The following is a 21,079-nucleotide window of genomic DNA, read 5'->3' on the forward strand; positions in this document are numbered from 1 at the left end:
CTGCTGATCCTGAGCAAACTGTGGTCGAGGCAGAATGGCTTCATCCTTTCTTTGGAAAGGATTGTGCCTCTTTAAGAACACCCAGTGGGAGGTAACACAGGCACCACTGTACAAACAAGTACCTGTGCACAGGTGCCGGTGCCGGGCTCACCTGAGCCTCACGCAGCTGAGGGGACACTGCCCTCACCCTCCCTGCTTTGTCTGGCAGGTTGAACACCTTCTCTAACACACACTCTTGCTGCCTGAAGGCAGAGGGCGGATGCCTAAAGCGACTCTATTTTATCTGCAAGACACCTTGAGGACGCTGAGAAGGTAAGAGTGGACGGAAAAGAGCTGAATGTCTGTGTGACCACACAAGCTTTAGAGAAAGCCAGAACTTGTTTCAGGTAGTCTAGTTGAGAAAGATGCAAACATTCAACTCAAATTCAACTGCTTGTTGGCCTGTCTGCAAAAATGAGGGGATAGCTAAATTATTTCTAAGTTGGTTAAGAGATTTTTCAGCAGGGAAGGGATGAAGATGAAACTAAAATAAATTATAAGAATAGCAACTCTAAGTTCACTGATATCAAAATAGTTTGCTAAATGGTTATAGAGTTATGTCAGCAAGTGCACTGCATAAGGCAATCCATTTTTTTTTTTAAGACTAGTGGATCTTCAGCTTGTAAAAGTTTATTCAAAAGTGTTTAAAGTCTAAATATTTCAGAACAGGAAATGTCTATTTGACTCATAGATGTATATAACCCCTCTCCGCACTTCATTCAAGAGTCAAAAACCTAATAGACATATGCCAGGAACTCTAAGATAACACATAAATCCACCTTATTAAATACAAAAATCAGAATTTACATGTCCAGAAGTTATTTATGCATACTTCCAATAACAGCAGAAAAACTTTATTGCATGTTAACTTTCATTGTAGGCACCTGCTTACTTTGGAAGTGAAACATACCACAAGTAAGGCATGATCAGCAAAATCCCAGTGTGCTATACTACTTTTGCATTATTAAATATGCTGTCTTCATCATACCTTTCTTTTTACAATCTTCTCCAAAATTTTATACATATCTTCTGTACACAAACTTCATATTGTTTTTAAAATTCTTTAAACTACATTTACATCCTGTAGTGACTTCACTTACAGAAAGCTTTACACAGGTTTACATAAAAAGTAATCAGATTAAACTACAGCATGCTTTATAAAGGCTGAAATCCTTTCAAAAAGGAATACTACAATATTTATAAATCAGCACTTTATTCTGCTGTTATTTGTAGAGGAGATATTTATAATATAAACAAATTCAGTGATACTTCTTTTAGTATTTTATGATTCTAAGCATTTTCATAACACTCTTTTGGTTTGAAAGGTTTGGCTCTTTAGAGGTGAAAGCAATGTTATTAGATCTTTGAGGTTTTACATAGTTGAAATACAGCCTTTTCTCTAAGGTACTAAACACATGAATTCGATTTCTGGATTTTACAGGAGCTTAAGGGCACTTTTAAATTGCAGTATTGTTATCTGTTGATCATCACTGTCATTTCAAGCCACTTACCATGTCTGAAACCCAACTCTCAGTACTTTTCACATTCCTACTGTTTGCTACCTCTGTTTAGAACATACAGTCACAGAAATGGCACAGGAATTCACCTTTCTGCAGCTGCACTCTGTTACAAGGCACACCATGGACATTGCAGCAGTGACGACCTCTTCAGAAAGCTAGTCTACATGTGCAGTTGTCTTTAAATATTAATAGGAAGTTGGCAGTCATGTTAGAGAACACATACACAGTAACTCTTGTTTTCCTCACTTGAAGGCTTAAGATTTAAATCACTGAGTGGAACAGGAAGCAGAACAAGTTCATTGCTGTTGCTGGTTTAGCCCTTTTGACTTGTTTTTCCATTAAAGTAAGTACCTGTCTGGGAGAAGAAGTGTTCACACCTCTAAAATGGCAAGTGTTCTGCAGCTCCAGTTGTGCTAAAGCAACTGAGAGCCAAGCTTTAGATCTAACTGGGCAGCTCTCACATCTAGATAAAGGTTCCTCCCTATCTAAAGAGCTATAAGCCCTCTTTCTATAAGAGGGCAGAAATTCAATATTACATATCTTACCAGATATACTTAATTAGCATAATTTAGTGGAATTGGTGACTTGGTAAAATATCAGAAATGACTGCGTGAAGAGATAACTAATATCCAATCTTTAACATTTCAGATCTATGTTTTTGTTTAATACTATTGATTGTGTTTTTTCATCCAACATGACTGTATAAATCTCCACCAGGCAAACTCATGATTGAACACTGTCATTTGATTACACAAAGATAAATCTGACCAAGGTATTCCCAAAAGTGCCAATAACACATTATGTAGAAGCTTTTCCACTGTCTGCTCTAGCTTCAGTATGTTTCAGTAATAATGAAAATCCAGGCTTCTAGGAATAGGATTCTGAATAAGACTCTGCCGATGGAGAAAGAAAAGGAAAGGATTTAATCTCACTTAACTATTACTGAACAGTACAGTCAATGGCCTAAAACTTTTGTAGAAAACTTGTCCTGATTGATTGGTCTTTCTTAAAGCCACAATCGTTTTCTTTCTTGTAGGAATAGTTTTTCTCTTCCCTCCTCCCCACAACATGGAACATGAAAGAGACTAAACAAATTGTGATTACTCGACAAGATACATGATAAACACCAGTGCCCTTCTACCTGCTTCAGGGACCATAGCAAAACCAAGCCTCCCAATAAGTGTTTTCAGCCAGGTCTTTGCAAATGATACTTACTATTGGAATCTACATGCCTGCATCAGTCAGTATTTTCTTTGCCTATGAGAACATCTAGGGCAAAACCTGATGCTGTTGCCAAGGGTAACTAGTAACACTAGAAACAAAAATCTTAGAGCAGACCATCCAGCACAAAATTAAGCACTAAATTCACCTGTTTGGTGAATCAGTCAAGGGTCTGTTTTCCTTGATGTGTTTCCATAAATAATCAGACACACAAGCCCATAAGCAAGTGTCAGCCTAAAGCATGTTTATGCTAGCTTTACAAATATTTAGCACCAAGGTTTTTACTCAGAGTACTGAGTAGTTCACCAATGGGGAATTTGTTCTGTTGCAGTCACTGAGGTTCTCATCTGCCTGAAGTCATCCAACTCCAGAAATCATTTAAGAGCTACATGATTTAGACAGAATCAGTTATTTCCAAAAGCATGTAAATATTGGTGTAAACCTGAAATGCTGTGTTGGGGGAGATGACAGAATTGCAGCTTCTCTGTTGGAACTGAAGATGAGAAAAGGCAAACAGTATTTGCCCACATTTCTTGTTTGCTTCCAACTGAGAGAATCTTCTGCTCTCAGGTGGTTTTTGATTGACAGTAAGTGCTGTATTTACTAATCAGAATATCCTGATAGAAACAAAAGAAAATATAACTCAGTTCACTGGTATGTAATAGACTGCAGACTTGGATCCATTCTGCCTTTTGGTGGCTTCACTTACAAATTTAACAGGCTCCCAAATACTTTGTTAAAACTTGTTTTTCTGTTCACAGGTTAGCTGGCAGTACTAGATCTGTGACCTTTCCAAGTAGAGAGAAAAAGCTGTTACATGATAGTCAAATATTATGAAGTTTGGAGGAGGACAAGTTATACAAATAGGTGCCAATACAGGTATGAGATTATCTTTCTGCCCTATTCGAAACATCTTCAGAGTAACCACAACTGAGAGCAAGTAACAGACTGGGAGGCCACTGCCTCCCACAAACATCTTGCCCAGGGACCTTCTCAAGTTACAGTGACCACTATAAACTCCAGAAGTCCATCTTAAAGCTTTACACTGCTTCTGTAAACTGCAAATACAACTTTTCTGAGTAACAATATTGCTACCTTCAGCATTTGATCTCATCATACACAAAGTATATGTACTCCTCCTCAGTTGGGGATAAATACATCTGGATTTCCATAAGGTTTTCCCTACTATTAGTTATCTAAAAATCAATATTCATGAGTAACTCAGTGAAAAAATGAAATATTAGTAGAGAAAAATAACAAACTTATGTTAAAAAGTCCATTACAGCTAGAATCAAAGATTGCATTCAATACAGCAATGCCTGCAGCAGGCAGGACAAGCGCTCTTAAATAGTTTCAGCTGGTGGGGAAACATTGGGATAGATTCCTTGCAAGGCAGAAGCCATAAGGCAGCTGTCTCAGCTGCATCTTGTCCATCCACTTCACTGGAAGAGAGCAGCCCATGTTAAAGAGTAAATCACCCCATCTGCCCATGTGGGTTTGTTTTTTCCTAATAATCAAAAGTCAAGGCTTCAAATCAAATGGTCAAACTGTATTTTCTAGTTTTTCTATATTGCAGCAGACTGCAAGCTGACAGACAAGTACATCAGCTAAATATACTATAGTGCAAGTCTTTTGTATCCTGCTTATATTGTCCTCTGTGACAGCTGTATGCTGTCTTAAAGATATTACAATTCATAAATGGATCTGTGCTAAGATAAGGGGAGCAGTGAAGCAATCTACAGTCTAAGACATACATTTTTACAAGGCCTACTTTAGATTGCATTAAACATACACAGTTAATGAAGCATACCAGCTTCATTTCCAGAATTATGTAACAAGGCTATAATTTTGTTTTCTGTGGAGGGTGTAAGTGTAGAATTGTGATTTTTCTAAGGAAGGATTGTTTCTACAGTGCTAGGACAACCTCTAATGTCCAAAAAGGTCTTCCATCAACCGTAGTTCAGAAAAAATAATTAAATTTGTGTAGCTTCAAATCTGAAATGGAAGGTACAACCAGAAATCACAATTACCTAATAGGCTTCTTTTTCGCCTCCCCAAAGGTCTTCATTATTGTATACTTCTCTAAAGTAGTAATTTATTGCATTCCATTTATTTCCTTCAGCTCCAATCCTTGCAGATGCCTTTACTCTTCTACCCTGTTAAATTTTGGGGTCAGATCTAAAGCATCCTTCACAACAAATTTTTCTGTGATTTAGAGACCAGATTCAATATGCTCACACGTTCATTGGTGAGGATTTTAGTGATGATAAAGAACTTGCAAAGCTCCATTGACAAAGTGTATTTATTCTAATAGAAACAACACAGCTTTTGTATTTCTAGAACTATGTTTTGGTTGGCTGCTATTTTGATTCATTCATACCTTCCATAATCAAACCTCAGAGGTTTAGAAAGTTGGCAGGGACACTGGCTGTTCAGAAAGATTATTTAACCACGCGCAGATTGTGTGCATCAAACACTGTCAATGCAAGAAACACCTAATTAACTGAGCAGTTGCAGACCTTTTACAGCTGTGCTGCATGAAACACAGGTTGGCTGACACAGGCAGGCAACATCTAGAAGGGTCAGTGAGTCAGAGCCTCCAGCCTCTGCACTTACACATTGCACAGCACTACAGCTTAGACTCTCTTGTCAGTTCACCTATTTCTTTTTGGAACGGATTCCACTGCCATTAATGTACCTTACTTAATGATGTATTTTACCGAAAATTATATAATGTAGTAATAGTTATGTATGACATAACCCTCTTCTCATGTAGGAGTAGCTATGAAGAGTTGCTGATGTATTCAGTCCCCAAAGACCAAAGCAAGCTGCACATGCCCCCGGGGGCTGCGCAGCACTCAAGCTAGGAGCCCAGAGCCTTAAAACATGAGAACATGAGTGCAGGGAAAGCACAGAATAGGTGGATGAAGGACAAATTACTAGTTTGGGAATATTATATAAGACTTATTATCTGTTACAAGCCATCAACAGCTGTTCTAGCTGAAACAATGTAGTCAACAGCTCCAATAAGCAAACAAGGTCCTTGGTAAACCAACCACTGCTCTTTACAGCCTTGAACTACTCGGCCTTGACTACTTGAAGCTGTCTCCACACTACCACAGACCATCCCATCACTTTCCAATTGCTTCTACATCATCAGCCTCACCGTTATTTTCTGACTGCAGAGCATTTCAGCTCCTCAGAAGGGCCAAGGCAGACAGAAAATCAGCAATAGCACCCAATGAGTGATTCCCCCCGCGCATACACATGGGGCTGTTTTGTCCAACCTCTTTTTCACTGACAGTGGTACAACTGCCAGGACAGCAATCCCGTATTCCAGCATAGTGATGTGTTATGTCTTCTTCACCAAGGAATGACACAGAGGGGTGATTTCCCTGTGGTGCTTCTACTGCCTGTGCGCTCAAGCACACCTCACCTTCCTCATCTCAAACCATAGTGTTTACTTCCTCAGCAGAGGAAAAGCCTTCCTTCAGCCTTAGCACCCAGAGTGCCTTAGAACCTCTATTTGTCATGCACCATGGTATATAGTTCAGCTGAAGATCAATGAAAGTTTGTGGAAGTGGTGTTACCTCCCCTCACAGGCAGGATTTAAGGAAAGGGGCAATGCTCTGCTCTCATCCTCACCAGATCAGGCTGCTGGGGAGCAGTGGATGCTCTCACTGCATTTTTATTCTTTTTTTTCCCCTTAACCAGGTGCTGGTGAGGAATCAGTAGAGTAGAAAGCGGCAACAAGGGACTTCCCATGCAAAGTACGTCTGAATAACTGCTTGTCCAAACAGGGGAATTGAAACAAACTGAAAGAGTGGAATGAGGAAGATACTGAAACAACAGCAAGGATTGAAATGAAAGCTGAAAAAGGAAGAAAAAGCAGCATCAGAAAGAGTTTAACAGAAAATGTCTGACAGAAAAAAAGGCAGAACCAGAAAGCAAGTCAGAAATTAAGATATTTAAATGAATTGATGAATGACGAAAATTGAATTTGAAGACGAGGCCTACCTCTAATACTCCCAGTGCAGCAGCTCTGTGCAGCAGTGAAGCAGCACAAAGCAGCTGCCTGAACCCAAACATCACTTCTCCACAGTTGCCTCCCCTGGCTGAGAACAGCCTCACACTTACCTTCATCCACCAACCAGAAGGAAGAGAAGAATAAAATCAAGCGTGCCACAAGAAAGGTCAGAATACGACACAACCTAACAAGCTCCAGAAAGCAGCCCGCATCAGTCAGAGCTGCAGGCCTGAGCAGATGAAAAACAAGAAAAAACAAGCAGCTCTTTTGTGGCTGAGGTGAAAACGGACACAGGACACAGCCAGCTTCAGGGAACAAACCTGGCGGGCAGCATTCCAGCACCAGCGACTGTCCTGCCGCAGGTATGTGGCTTCTCTGGCAAGGAGGCAGCAGCCATGAGCATGCTCCAGGCTCTGACCTAGGGCGGCTTCACCTACGTCCTCCATTCTTTTCCCCAGTTTGCAAGATTTTACATTAATCTAACCGTTAAAATTTGACACAACCTTGAGAGAACTGAGTTTTTTGGAAAGGTCACTGCTGCAAGGCAGGCACCAACCCTGGCTGGGCAGGCAAAACCAAGTCTAGAGAGAGACCATGTTTTCCACTGCCAAAAGTCTGAGTCTCTCTCTCAAAATAGTCTGAACTAGTACCTCAATAACAAGAGGAGATAATAAACCTACAAGAAAGACTGGCACCAGAGAGCCAAGCTTTGACTGAGTAGTGGAGTGCAATTCATTTAGAAGCCATCTAGAATCTGCCCAAAAGACATCTAGCCTTCATTAAGAAATATCATTAACTAAATCCTCCAGTATTTGTTACCAGACATCTGCTGCTTCTCCTCACAAGACCCAGCAAAAAACCTCAGCTGAGTGCAATTTTAATGCTGTTAAACCAGGTACAAAATTGCGTGCAACTCATTAGCTTCCCATATATACTCAAATTCTTCTACTCTCTCTAAATAAGTCTATTCTATCAACCCTGTTTCAGCCTTTTTCACATAAGGGTCAGGATTTGGTGACAGAAAGCCAGTATACCACCCACTCTGAAAAACAACAGACAAACCTGAGATCTCCTCTGCTGAAATCTAGGCCAAATTCTCAGGCAGCACCGCAGCCCCTCAGGAAACCTCCTTACTGCCAGGACACAGAAGCAAGAGATATGGTGGAAAAAAGCTCTCCTCAGCCCCTGACCACTACCTTTTATTCACCCTCCTTACAGCTTCAGCTTCCTTATGGTTTTCAGGTGTGTAGATCCTGTGTTGAAGGAATTGCACTGAGCCCTTGATTAACCAGGCCACACCTGTTAATAGTTCTGGCTCCTTGTCTCAAAACCAACATGATTTAACTCCTTCCTAACTGCTCTACTCTCTATTTTGCAAAACTAAAGACTTGAGACTTACTAGCTCTGCTTCTGCTCTACACGTACAACCTGCTGCCTGGCTGCTAAACCTCTCTGCATCTTAAGCTCATACCTGTTTGATTAAAGCGTTCCAAATAGAAATCAGTTTTCAACAGATTTAACAGTTTCATTAAAACATATCTGTATTAATTTTCAAAGCATATAATTCTTCATTGAGCATCCATGGAAGCTCTATGCCAAGAAAAAGTTTCTAAAACCTACAAGGGAAAAAAAGAGACAAAAAAAATGAGACAAAATACACATTCTGATGGAAGATAACTTACAGTTCTCCCTTCTTTCCGTTGAATCCTTTTAGCTTTAGCTTTCTTACATGTCAGTGTAATAATAATTTTGTGTAATGATGCTCAAAGTGGGAGGGGAGGGCCTTAGAAATCAGAATTTTAAAGAGAAGATGACAGAGGCTTGTCCAAGAGTCAGGAATGGTGTTTCAGGGTGGACGTAGTGTCTTACACCAGCATCAGTGACGGCAGCTGAGCCAAATGGGAAAGACAGGCTGATGCTCCACGAAGGCTCTTGAGAGGACAAAGGGCAAGAGAACAGGAAGTCTTCTGGGGCCTGCAGCTGCTGAAAACATGTTTGTTCTTCAGGATGAGAAAATAATAGACCAAAGAGGCTGACAGCCCTTTGTTGGCTAAAACAAATACATTATAGAGTTGTAATGCCTATTTGCAAGAAAGTAATGCAGTGTATTTTTTGCTTTACAGCTTCAGACTCTTGACATGGAGGAAATCATGGTGGAAACGGTCCTGGCGCCGTGGGAAATACTGCTGGTCATTTTTGCCACAGTGCTGATAATGAGTTTTCTCATGTTTCTGCCCCCTGCTGCAGTGGTGACCTGGAGAATGAAGCGTGTGCCGCAGATCTCACTGCATGGCTCGGTGTGAGCGAGCCCTGGTACAAGCTCTAACACCACCGATCCCTTCAAAGGGTGGTTCAGAATGATAACATCTCTCAAGACCACTCATACTACCTCAGATCTATCCAACAGTGATGGGTTTCACAGTCTATTGCTGCTAAGTTCCTGTGAAAAGAGAATGTGTACAATTTTGTCTTCACACACTACAGTTCTCAGCACTTTGCCTTCCATTTTTTTTGGCTATGTTATAATTACCATTGTTGGTTAGTTCCTAGACTGACTTCTTCTATTGCATTATAATGGACTGAAAACAAGACTGAAAGAGAAGCAAGCATAATACAGCATTGTATTCCCTTAAGTAATATCAGGAAAGGCTCTCTTTCTACTGTTACACTGTAAGTATTACCAAAGCCTTTAGCTGAGATGACTGACAGTTATGCAGGTGGACATATCAAAAGCATGCAGTATACTCTGGGGTGGTAGTGGTTTAGTCTGGTTGGACTATGAACCCTACAAAATAACAACAGAGAATCGTGTAATAAATACACCTCTTGTGCTTCTTTTGTCTCATCTGAAAACTTACTGGCCTGAAATGTTATTTCGTTTCCTTCCTCCTATGTGAATTTTCCTCTCTCTGCAAATCCTGAGTGCCAGAACACAAAGCCCTCCCCAGCCCAGGCTTAGAGCAGGAACATGAGGGGTAGCCCGATGCTCAGACATGCCCAGCCAGACGCTGACTTGAAGTTAATGCAAACATACAGCAACTATTTGTCTGGATTACATTATGCAAATTTACTCTGGGAAATAATACGATTCTTTTCTTTAGTTTTTAATTGTCATATAGGCTTATTGGTTCAACTTCACTTTCTCTTATATAAATGGTAACTTGGATGGCAGGAATAGAACAAAACTGATTCTCTGCAAGTTTATGGAAAAAACTCCAACAACCCAGACTCCATCTTAATATCGAATTCATGCCACATCAAATTAAAGTTTTCCAGATTAACTCTTCAACATTGTGGGACACTTACTAGCAGGATTTCTGATGCACAGATTTAACAGTTTCTGTTAACTTACAATAGGAGTGGGTTTGATTTCCTCATGAAATCCAATACTGGGTTTCTTTTCTTTTGTTGATTGGTTTGGAAAGCTCACTAGAATAGATTAATATAACTCAGAGGAAAATATTTTTTACACCAGTAGGAAAATGATACTGGGAAGTGCTCAGTGCTTCAGATATTTTATTTGACCACGAGCTGATAATGAATTGGCTGGAAATGAAAGACTGAAAGACATTATAATTTCATTTGATAGCAATTATTTGTTTGCCAGAAATAAACAAACCCACCAGAGATTGAAAAACCATTGCTTTTCTTTAAGACTACAGCACTTTTGTCTCCACCACAATGACTTCAGTTACTGCCTCATACTTTATAAGCAGTCAAAGCAGCCAACTCATCCCTTTGTTGGTGTAATTGTCTGCTACACTCATAGTCATATGACTGTCTGGTTCTGGGCCCAAAAGCAACCGATGGTTTTTTACTTGTAATGACTGGATTCTGAGCCTGAAAAAGTGTGTAATTTTATATATCTGAATCATTAAACTGATTAATGAGGTAAAGGTCAGTTATGTATTACCTACCACATAACTATGCTATCTGTGCCAAAGAGATTTACAGGAATAGGGAAAAGGTAAAGAAGAGAGAGGAAACACAAACAGATGAGCTGGCTGTCTTCAGATCTATGGCTTCAGTGTTTGCTCAACATAAAAAAATTAAAACAAAACCCCAATCACGGATTCCACTGAAAACCAAGCAAGCAGTAACTAAGCTTTTTGTTTAGATTTCGTAATATTTCACATGCATGTCTGTTCTGTAGCTACAGCTCCACAAATAAATTGGATCATCAGTGCTAAGTTGTCTTTGGTCTTCACTTGTGCCAAGCGCCAGTGGAACAACAGTCTGGGTTTTCTGCTCTTCACACCTCTTACTCTGTGTCTTTGATTTTCCAGAGTACACAAGTACATGGAGGGGTGGCTGTGTGTAAAAGAGTAGAGCACTCACAGAAGACAGGGGATTGGAGCAGGAACAAGTGTTTTTATATTTCATTACAATACTCAATAACAAAAACAATCATTTGGATATTTTTTTCTTGTTTAGAGCTGCTACAAATTCAGATGATCAGCTAAATTTTTGCTAACTTTGGCAACAGCCAAATATGCCCCAGTTTAGACCAGTTTTAGAAAAAGAAAGAAGAGGGGAAAAAACAGGGAGGATGACTAGCCAGAAGCTGTGGAAACACTGGACTGGGACCAGTATCTGCCCTGGCACTACTGTGCTGAGATCAGATCATCGCAGGAGGTCGGCCCTGCGCTCAGCCCGAATCCTTAGAACTCTACCCTAAATATGGCCTGTCCCAGATCTATTACCAGCCAGACCTTGTTTGCTTTTGTACTTTCCCTCTGAAGCTAAACCACAGCTTGTGGTAACCACAGCCTCTGCCTAACAGAGGCCCCTCGGGTGTGTGTGTCACATACATCCAGGGAGTGCAAGGAAACACAAACACAGAAGATCACTTGCAGCCCTGGATCCCACAGTGTGGGCACAGCTGCTGTTAGAGCAAGCCAAAGGTCAAAAAGACTTTCTTTCCAGAACCACCATGGTTTTGCCCCAGAGACACTGAACAGAGGAGACTGAAGCTGATCCCTGGCACACAAACTTGAGAAGTTATCATACAGGTCCCTCAACACCCACCTCCTTCATCTTTCAGTCAGAGAAGACATGATGCAAATATTTGCTAGTTTAGGGCAATCCCAGTTCTCATGTTTTGTACTGGACTGAGATGTTACACTTTTACTGACAATTTGCCTGGTTACAGCAAGCATACAGGGCACTTTTGACTTCTAGAAATGCATTGAAGTATACCTGTAGGCTATGTCTTTCTGTGGAATGTCCTCAAGGTGATAAATACAGGAGAAGCCTTTGAGTTCCACCAACAAATGGCAGTGCTTCAAGCTCATGCAAAACACAGCAACTTGAACAGCTGTATGTACAGCCTGATTTAACCCCGAGTCGAGCAGGCACATGAATAAAAGATTACACCCCTACAGGCAGAAACTGTTGTCACTTGCATTGCTTTAATGGTCATCAAAGAAACAATAGTGATTAATTGGCAACTGTAAAACCAACTAAAATTATGGCTCTTTTTCAGTAAAGATGACCCCTGACAGAAAGTGGTTTCTGATAACAATTATTGTGTTCAAATAATGACTACGTCCATTAAACAACTCTAACTCTTATTTAATTCCAGCTAGACAAATTTAAGCCTTAAAAGTGATCTTTGAAACACCTCCGCCACATGAGCTGTGTGAGTATGTTTACCCTATATATCTCTACCCAAGAGCTGAGGTCAAATGATCACTATGATCTCTACTATTTTAACTAAATAAAAGCTGTAAATTTACATGTCTTAGCAATGATTTCACGGCTCTACGTCACTTGTCAAAATACCCATGTCAAATTGCAAATGGCTGGTTGTTCTGTGGCACAAGATTTTTGGTGCTAGTAACCACAGATGATACAACCAGCCTCCTTGTCACGGTTGGAGATGTCGATGCCCTGCTCACCAAGTTCTTTGAGGAAGATGTTTAGCTGCTCTGTCTCAGTTTCAGTGCTGGCTAACGTGCGCAGGCAGGTGCTGTTGGTGGGGAAATAGGCAGATTTAGCCCCACTGATGGCTGTCTCAGAGGCTGGAAAGATCAAAAATGACACACAAAAAAAAAAAAGGCAGAAAAAAAAATTCAGCTGAATTAGCTTAGATATGTCCTGATCTTTAAACAAGTGTCGGCATTCCTATTTACCAAACTAAAGACCTCAGCTTGGATTAAAAGTGCTGATTGCTTTGGGTAAGCCTTGTAAAACAACTGCTCTAGCAACAAGGCACTGTCAACAGTAAAATATTTTCCATTAATATCAGGAGAGATAGGTTGGCCCCTTTGTGTATCTATATGCACATTTATTTTTAAATTAAGGCAATAACAGTGGAGTCAGACAGCCTGCTTCAGGTCACAGATTACTCACTGGATGCAGTGGGAGTAGTCTTAAACCCCTTGGGCTGCTACATGAAAAAGGCAGCATCGTTGGCTGGGGACCAGCTCTTGGGTTTTATTGTCTGTACGTACAGTGAATAGTGCTGGTGTTGGCCCATTTTGCTGAGGTTCTTCAAGTACTGTTGCAGGATAAACAGCAGTTTTATGTTCTACTGCTGTCTGTCCAGTGGGTCACACAGCCCTTGTGCAATGGAGGGTTTGTGTTAAGATGATACCTGTTCACTGTTTAAAACAAAAGGTGCACCTTCCCACAAACACTGCATACATGTCATATTTGCTACACCAAGCTGAAATAGCAATATTCAGGCCTTTGTGATAGTTTTAAAGATAACATGATTTCTTGTTCAGCAGTTTGTCAGCCCAGAACTCTCTCACAATGTCACATACGCCAAGGTTGTTACACATGGCAGAGAGGAAAGAGAAAATTTATTTCCTCCTTTTTTTAAACAAAACAGATGGAGCCTCCCTTGCCTGTGACCAGATGTGATTGAGAAATACTCACGGTTACAAACAGCCAGTGCCTTTCCCCCGACAAGCTGTGTTGTCCAGGAAAACCCAGTGCCGTTGCCACATACTTCATACAGTCTACTTCTTCTGAGGAATTGAAAGTCATAACCCTTGAGAAACAAAGATGGAGAAAAAACAAACAAATGGTGTCTTAGGCTACATCATGGTAACTGCAAGATGAAGAAACATTCAGTCAGTAAAGGTCAATACAAACACTACAATCTCTTCCTGCCCTAGGGGAGGAAAAAAGAAGTATAACAAGGAAAATTATGCATTGCACAATAAACACTTGCAAATTAATGAATAGTTGCAGCAATATTACAGCAGTAACCTCTGAATATTACCTTGTTGCACATGGGTTTGCAGTACTGAGCATTGTCAATGGTGACACACACCAGCCCACCGTTTCTAGGGGCTAGTGGGAGTGGGCACGGAGGCAGCTGCTTGCAGACTTTCGAGTGGATTATGAAGGAAAAAAAGAGAGCAAGAAAACAACATATCAGAAAGAAAGTGAGTATAAAAGTCTCTCCCTGCCAAGCAAAATGTAGGCATACTCACTGGCCTGGGTATGGGTGATAGCTGCCCCCACTAGCTGACTTTGTCAAAGTAAGCATTTTCCTTTATTTAAAACCGTCTTTGTTTGTTTGGGGCTTTTTTTGGCAACACCCAATTTTTCCATCACTTGTCACTGTGACAGCGAAGTCCCTGTCAGCCCCGGGCACACTTTAAAAGTGGCTCAGAGCGGCATTTGCATTCACAGCACTGGCATTCAGTACCTTTGTGGCCCAAACTATCCAAATATTTCCTCGAAAAATACGAATGACGTGCCCGCTGCCGGGCGCCGGCGCGGCTGCCGCTGCCAGGCAGAGCAGGCCCTGCCGCCCCTGCCACGCCGCGCTGCTGCCCGGCACCGGCGGCCAGCCCGTGGGGCCGGGGGCACCCCACGCCTTGGTGCTGCCGAGCCCCCCGGTGCCTGCCAGCCCAGCGGTTAAGCCGCCTTGCTTTCTGGCTTGTTGCTCAGATGCCTTTTCCCCCCCACACCTCAAGAAAGGCAGACACTTAGCTCACGCTGACTGCAGGTACAAAAAATTTCCTTAGTGCTTCTCCATTGCCACTGTGTTCAACACCCGGTAAAGAGGAGCAAGGGTTCAGGAGGGGCCTCACATTTCTCTTGAGCAGGGCGCAGGAGATCAAGTATGTCTTGCAGTGTCCAGGCGAGGAAATTGATTGAAGCTTTTTCACCCTTGGCGATCATTTCATGAAAGCATTTTGAATATTTCTGTGGAGTTAGGGGAGAAAAAGACTAAGCTGAAGAGGGAAAGCCTTGGAATTAATTGATGAAAGATGTCAAATTTTTTTTTTTTTTAAATGCAGAACAAGAACCATCTTGAAAATTATATAGCTTTAAGTAACGTTAATTTCCCCACAATGTTTTTGGAAGAAATACAGTAACTTTTTTTGAAAACAGTGGTTAGATAGGTTTTTTTCATTATATTGGTTTCAGAAGGAGGACCGGTATGGGTTGAGGCTTTCTTTCCTATCTATGAAAAGATGCTTTTATAAACAACCGTATGTGTCTTTTTTCTCTGCAAAACATTGATTTGTTACTCTTACCTTCATATGTGAATAGTGCAGAGCTGTGGTGAACACCACAACCAAGACACAAGTGTGTGCCATCATTATAACGGGCACCAGTTACTTTGGACTTACACAGGTGCAAGAAGAAGAACAAGTCCAATATTCAGTGGCAGCTGCTGAAACACTAGCCAGCAATGGCTAACTGCTTCTCAGGATGAAGCTTACAGAAACACTGCTGAAATTGATGGGCATCAGTCATACCAAGAAATCATATAGTTTTGACTCTTTGGGGGAAAAAAAAACCTCAAACACCTGGGAGAATGCCTCCTCAGCAAGTGCTGCCCTCAGACTTTTTTTTTTCTGCCCTCGTGTGATGAGAACAATACTCTGGGCAGAAGCTCACAGTAGATACTGGTATGTGGCCCGCCCCTACCCCAGCTATTAGTTCAGTGTTGCTGATTTACAGACAGATGTCCCTACTGCATGTGAAAAATGTTTTATATGCTCTGCCCTGGTATTTCTTTACCATTTCTGCCATATTCTAGGGTCACTGCCTGCTCACCCCATTATGGTATACCTAGCCCATAGAAGACAGGAGCACTAACTCATAAAACATAGCCTTTTGGTTGACTGGCTTTACTTGTATTTAAAATATTTAGCACTTCATATTTGAAAGTGGGCTTGAAAACAACATTATGAATGTATAACAAATCACATAAGCCGTAAGTGGTTATGTTCAAGCCATGCTACATATCTGGAGCAAAGCAAAATTGGAAAATACACCTACAAGGACCGTTTTTTGGTTTTGACTAGCAGCAGCAGGGCCAAAAACAAGGCAAGTCAAATGACACAAATCTTTTTTTGCTCTTCCACCTCGCATCCCACCGCACCATGTACTTTTACTGAGCCGGGCATTGCCAAAGCAGCGTGCCGGCTGTGCTGGCCCAGCCAGGGCGCACGGCTGGCAGGTCCCCTCTCCTCCCACACTGCAGAAGGGCCGGGCGGAGCAGGGCCTGGGCCGGCCAACCTCTTACCCCAAGACTCTCATTCACATCCTGTACGGTTGCACTGTCACAGTCACTTGGGCTGGCAAAAGCTCCGATTTCAGTAAAATCTAAAAGACAAACAGAAGCAGGTACATAGGAGGTTAATAATCCCTCCCAACCCATGAACAAACCCCAAATACTGCATAACAGAACCTGCTTATGGGAATTGTGCCACTGGGCTGCAGTCCTAGTGCCGCCTGGTATACTGGCGGTGATCAGGGCTCAAACGTGAATCAGCTGTACAAATACTGATTTAGTCTAAACAGTTAGAAATCTGATCACCTGTTTGCAGCCACCCGGGGCTGAGTTCCCAAGCGGGATGCTTCATTTCTCTAAAAGACAGCTGCTATTTAAATAATTGTTAATCGTATTCAAAACCAGCAATATCTTACCTGCAAGAAGCACTGTTAAACATGTGAAAACCAGTGTTTTCCAGAGCGTGCAGGATCTGGACAACATTTTTTTCTGTGGGAGACTTGGGGCTAGTTACTTGCTGCTCGTGGAGCCTACGAGCTGGTGCGCTGGCGTCAGGCACAAAGCTGCATGTCTGTGGTCGCTGGTTGGTCACGGCATGCCTCGCGCCGAGGCAGGGCTGCAGTGAGGCGTTACGGGGGTGCACATATTGCCCAACTTGCTGGGAACCAGCGGGGAGTTTGCCAGCACAGTTTAAGGAGGGCAAGGGGAGGTTTCTCATTACCGTACTCTGGCTTTCCTGCTACTGCCAACCCCACCGGGAAATTTTCAGATTAACTGGTTTACAGTAAACATGTGTAGCGTATGCACACTCTTGCATGTTCTTGCTCTCTCCCCACCCCACCCCATCTGTCTGTGTTTGTCTGTCTCACGCTCTCACACACACATCTATAGCTCATATAGAAGACATAAGTATGCATTACCTACAGGGCTCAACCCTGTAGCTCATGCTCCAAGAGACAGCTCAAATCATCAAATGATGACTAAACTGATTTGAACCAAGCAGATGTGCTCTATATCCTGTAGCATCCAGAGTTTAGCTACTCGGTAAGGAGAGCAAATTATGGTTTCCAATGTTTAGCTTCTGGATTATTAAGCACAGATTAAACAAAGCAGAGACAGCAGCAGAAAAGTTAAAAAAAGAAGAAATATCGAGGGCGCAAACTTACTTTCTGTGTGTATATCATATAGTCAACCACATACCTGCTCTCTGTGTGCATATCAGCAACTTCATGGTATTTCTATTTGGCATTTTGGGTTTTTTTTTAATGGAGCCATGAACCTCATATGCTTATATTCGTTTATGCGGAAAGTTTAATAGCTAGCAACATTGCCACAAAGTTCAATCACTTCTACCCTATGCATTTGCTAGTTAATGCTCACGTGCTAGAGCTGTGGTTGACTGACTGACCCCCGTCTGTAAACTGCAGGTTTCAGAGTCAGGGCCTGTCACCCCCGCCAGCGCCAAGCCATCGCGCTGACCTCGCCCGCCCACCAAAGCGGCCTGGCACGCCCGCGCTCCCTCGCCAGCCACCACTGTCAGGGCCATTCCTGTCACCGCCCGAGCAGAACGGGTCATGCTGTCTGCAGATGTTTGGTTTTGTTGAGACAGGGACACGGTGCTTTCGTGGTACGTTATGCAACACATTTATTTATACAGCACTTTTTCAGGTTTCTTTTTATTTATTTTTCCTCCTGCTAATTGTAGTATAACATATTGTGGCCAGGAGATCCTGAAGAAGTGAAGCCAAAGGCAAGGCCTCCATCGCATTAACAAAGACGTACCTTGATAAACAGGTATGCGTAGGACTGTAACAATTCAACCAAACAGTTCTGTGGCGGCATGAATGGCGACTTCCTTGTTATTAGTAAAATACCTTTGTATAAGGTAAAAGCTCATTAGCAAAACAAGTCTTTAACAATGGAGGCCAAGGTTTATGTTTCCAGGCAGATCAATAGGACCTGGCTCCAAACAGTTTACATTTTTGAAGCTGACACACACAAGCAGCTTCTTCCTTGCAAGATGAGCAAAATGCAGCTGGGAAAGTAGTCCCTGGGCAATTTTTGCCAATACATTCTTTAAGATGCATCTGCCCTTTAAGATGTTTTCCTACCAAAATATATCCAGGTGTCCAGTGAGGGCCATTGATTAATGCTCAAAGTCCTCTGGAGATCAGAAGTTCCACATAAACCTACTACTTGTCCATCTCAACTCACACGGTACACATAGCACATTAGCATAATTACTAAAGTGGAGCAACTTCTGGCTTGAACAGATAGAAGCTGTGTTTGTGGCATACTCGAAGAAAACAAATGGCAGTTTTTGTTTAATGATCAGCAGGATCAGGCACTTTCTTTCTACCTCGACACCTGTTTGGGAGACACTGTACAAAGGAATTTAGTCAGGAGAGAAACATGGGGTGGCAGCATTTCACCAGTGAAGATCTAACAGGGTGCTGCTTAAACCACAAAGCTAGGATTAAGTGACTCTTGGGGGCCATGCGCAGGTAACCCTTGCATTGCAGAATGGAGTTCATCCTTGTCACCTACTGACAAACAAAACCGACCACAAATGTGATCTCACACCCTCCCAGTTTAAACAAACCTGGGATTAATCCACAGTCATTTGCAAAAAGTAGCTTGTCACTTGAGAGGACTATCTAGTACATGAGCACCGAGAGGTCCTTGCCCTCAGCCTAGCTTGCAGTCAGTCCACCACGTGCACCCGCTACCCAGCTCTGTTGGAAGAGGCAGCTGCCTCCACCCCCGGCAGGGGCAACAGGGTGCTCCCACCCCGGCGGGACACGCAGCCATCCAGTGGCTCGTCCTGCAGGCACAGACTGCTGGGGGGGGCAGTGCTCCCAATTTTAACCTCACGCTCTATGTATTTGTTGTTGCTTTGCAGTTACTGCTATGCACTTAATTTTATTCCAAAATTACATCAAACCTAGTAAGTCATGCAATGAACCTAACATTTGGGAGCAAAAATTACAAAAGAATGCTGTATAGCACAAACTTAAGAGTTAAAAATAAAAACCAAATACTTTTTCACCAAATTTCTATTAATCACAAGGACTAACAGTGATCACACACAGTGAAAGGTAAATTGGTATCACAATTCCAAAATCTACTTCAATTATGTTGGTAAAGTAAAATCCTACAAGAGTATAAGAGGCTGAGTTGAGATGGACCATTATAGTGCAACATTAATAAAAAAAAAACCAAACAAAAGTACCTTTACAGACATGGTAGGAAAAAGCTTTTTATTCAATGATTGTTGTTTTATAGGAGAACACTTATGTTTCAAAAACTCAGGTAATTGAAACACAACAATAACAGCACACATGCAGTGAAGGTGATTTAAATATTACATATATGTTAACATCTTCTACAAAAGAGGCTGAGATACACTTATGTGATATTCAGCCTTCTCGCATCAAAGCAATCCCCAACTGTATGCAATGCTAACTCCAATAAGGAAATTGGACCCCAGAATTTCCCATTGTCTAATTAGAAGCAAGACATCTGCTGATCTTTAGTCAGAGTTGGGAAAGTTGTCTTCGCCTTTGCCCATGAAAAGTTTGAGGTTCAGCCATGGTTTGTGTACCTGAGTCATACTTTGCCTTTATCAAAAGAACCAACAGAGCAGCAATAAAAAGTAAACTGTATTTTGTTGTCTTATGCTGATTAAAAAAAGACTCTGTCCTTTATATCTTAGATAATGAAAGACATTGAGGGTTAAAAAAAATCAATTTCCAAGAAAACATCCTTTTCTTTCTTTCAATTTAAAATCTAAAATTCCTTTTGTAAAATTTGCTTTTCAGACGCATCCTCATCAGTAGCGGACTTCTCTTCCTTTCTGTTTTTAAAGGGTGACTGCTAGTGTCAAAACACAAGTTTTTTAGGCACTTCCCATGAGAATTCATTTCTTCCAAAGTGACCATAACATGCAGTCTTCTGGTAAATGGGCTTTTTTAGGTCCAAATCCCTGTGTGTATAATAAAAAGAAGATAAAATTCTTCACATTAAGATTTTTTATTATAACTACAATTAAAATCCTAATGTTGATATCCATTTCACACCCTTAGTCAAGCAAGCATATTCTGGAGATCCAAGCATACCAGTGAACATGTCCAATGAAGAACAAGAAAAGTTACAACAACACTTAAATGTGAAGTACTTTAGGGCTACAGGAAAAGTCCTTGCTATTGAGAATTATTAATTTTAATGGAAAGATGAAATAACCTTCAATTCTTTTCATAAAACAAAACATATCTTTTTCACAGCAATGTAACTTAAAATTCTTGGAATAAAAAAGCTATTTTATTTTATTTGAGTTCCGCATACTATAATGCTGAAAGTATATGCTTTATATGAAATTTGAAAAGTACGTCTGTTATCTTAAAAGACATGGCACACATCCATAAGAAGTATTAACTGTGAAGACTAACAGAATGACAGAATCAGAGTCTCTTTTCTACTGTATGGAACAATCCCATGCTAGTTCAAGAGGTTGACTCTTAGATTGTATTACTTAATGATTTTGCAAGAAATCATTTCTAGCACGTGATCACCAAGAGATTTTCCTTTTTGTGTGTTTCTGTACCTGACAATGACTCCAGGCCGAAGATCGAAGTTATTGTGCACAATGTCCAGCAGCTCTTTCTCTGTTTTTTGGGAAGTTCCATAAGTGAACAGTGAAATGGACAGTGGATGAGCAACCCCAATGGCATAAGAAACCTATAGCAAAAAAGACACCATAGTTAGCAAATAAACATGGCACCT

The 21,079-nt window shown here is 41.4% G+C and overlaps 2 protein-coding genes and 2 long non-coding RNA genes across 10 annotated transcripts in view; 1 reads left to right on the forward strand and 3 right to left on the reverse strand.

Annotated features, from left to right (window-relative positions):
- LOC116961887 overlaps positions 1-8,075 on the reverse strand; it is a 31,134-nt gene extending 23,059 nt beyond the window's left edge. For all 4 annotated transcript variants that reach the window (XR_004407200.2, XR_004407202.2, XR_004407201.1 and 1 more), the window contains exon 1: positions 7,870-8,075. This is a non-coding gene — a long non-coding RNA (uncharacterized LOC116961887). The remainder of the gene's footprint in view (positions 1-7,869) is intronic.
- LOC116961889 lies at positions 6,498-10,997 on the forward strand. Its single transcript, XR_004407204.2, has 2 exons — positions 6,498-7,169; positions 8,931-10,997. It is a non-coding gene; the product is annotated as an uncharacterized LOC116961889 (long non-coding RNA).
- A 1,202-nt stretch (positions 10,998-12,199) lies between these two features.
- On the reverse strand, positions 12,200-16,901 carry LOC116961886. Its single transcript, XM_032994157.2, has 6 exons — positions 16,714-16,901; positions 16,310-16,389; positions 14,862-14,976; positions 14,042-14,148; positions 13,693-13,807; positions 12,200-12,830 (listed from the first exon to the last, which is right to left on the reverse strand). Exons 1-6 carry the CDS (start codon positions 16,778-16,780, stop codon positions 12,643-12,645), a joined length of 672 nt encoding a protein of 223 aa, XP_032850048.2. The 5' UTR covers positions 16,781-16,901; the 3' UTR covers positions 12,200-12,642.
- A 2,639-nt stretch (positions 16,902-19,540) lies between these two features.
- The window catches only part of MAT1A (methionine adenosyltransferase 1A), a 33,534-nt gene continuing 31,995 nt past the window's right edge, over positions 19,541-21,079 (reverse strand). For all 4 annotated transcript variants that reach the window (XM_042789934.1, XM_009972624.3, XM_032994126.2 and 1 more), the window contains 2 exons: positions 20,901-21,034; positions 19,541-20,282 (listed from right to left, as the gene is read on the reverse strand). In XM_042789934.1, coding sequence (XP_042645868.1) covers positions 20,180-20,282; positions 20,901-21,034 — 237 coding nt within the window. In that variant the 3' untranslated portion in view covers positions 19,541-20,179. The remainder of the gene's footprint in view (positions 20,283-20,900; positions 21,035-21,079) is intronic.

The sequence above is a fragment of the Tyto alba genome, unplaced genomic scaffold (genome assembly GCF_018691265.1).
Source record: "Tyto alba isolate M040663 unplaced genomic scaffold, T.alba_DEE_v4.0 Super-Scaffold_1, whole genome shotgun sequence".
NCBI lineage: Eukaryota > Metazoa > Chordata > Aves > Strigiformes > Tytonidae > Tyto > Tyto alba.

Coding starts and splice junctions, on each gene's coding strand:
- LOC116961886 (XM_032994157.2), bottom strand. CDS start 16,780: ATGTTGTCCAGATCCTGCACGCTCTGGAAAACACTGGTTTTCACATGT. Junction 16,390..16,713: donor TTTAACAGTGCTTCTTGCAG/GTAAGATATTGC, acceptor TTTGTCTTTTAG/ATTTTACTGAAATCGGAGCT. Junction 14,977..16,309: donor ATGTGAATGAGAGTCTTGGG/GTAAGAGGTTGG, acceptor CTAACTCCACAG/AAATATTCAAAATGCTTTCA.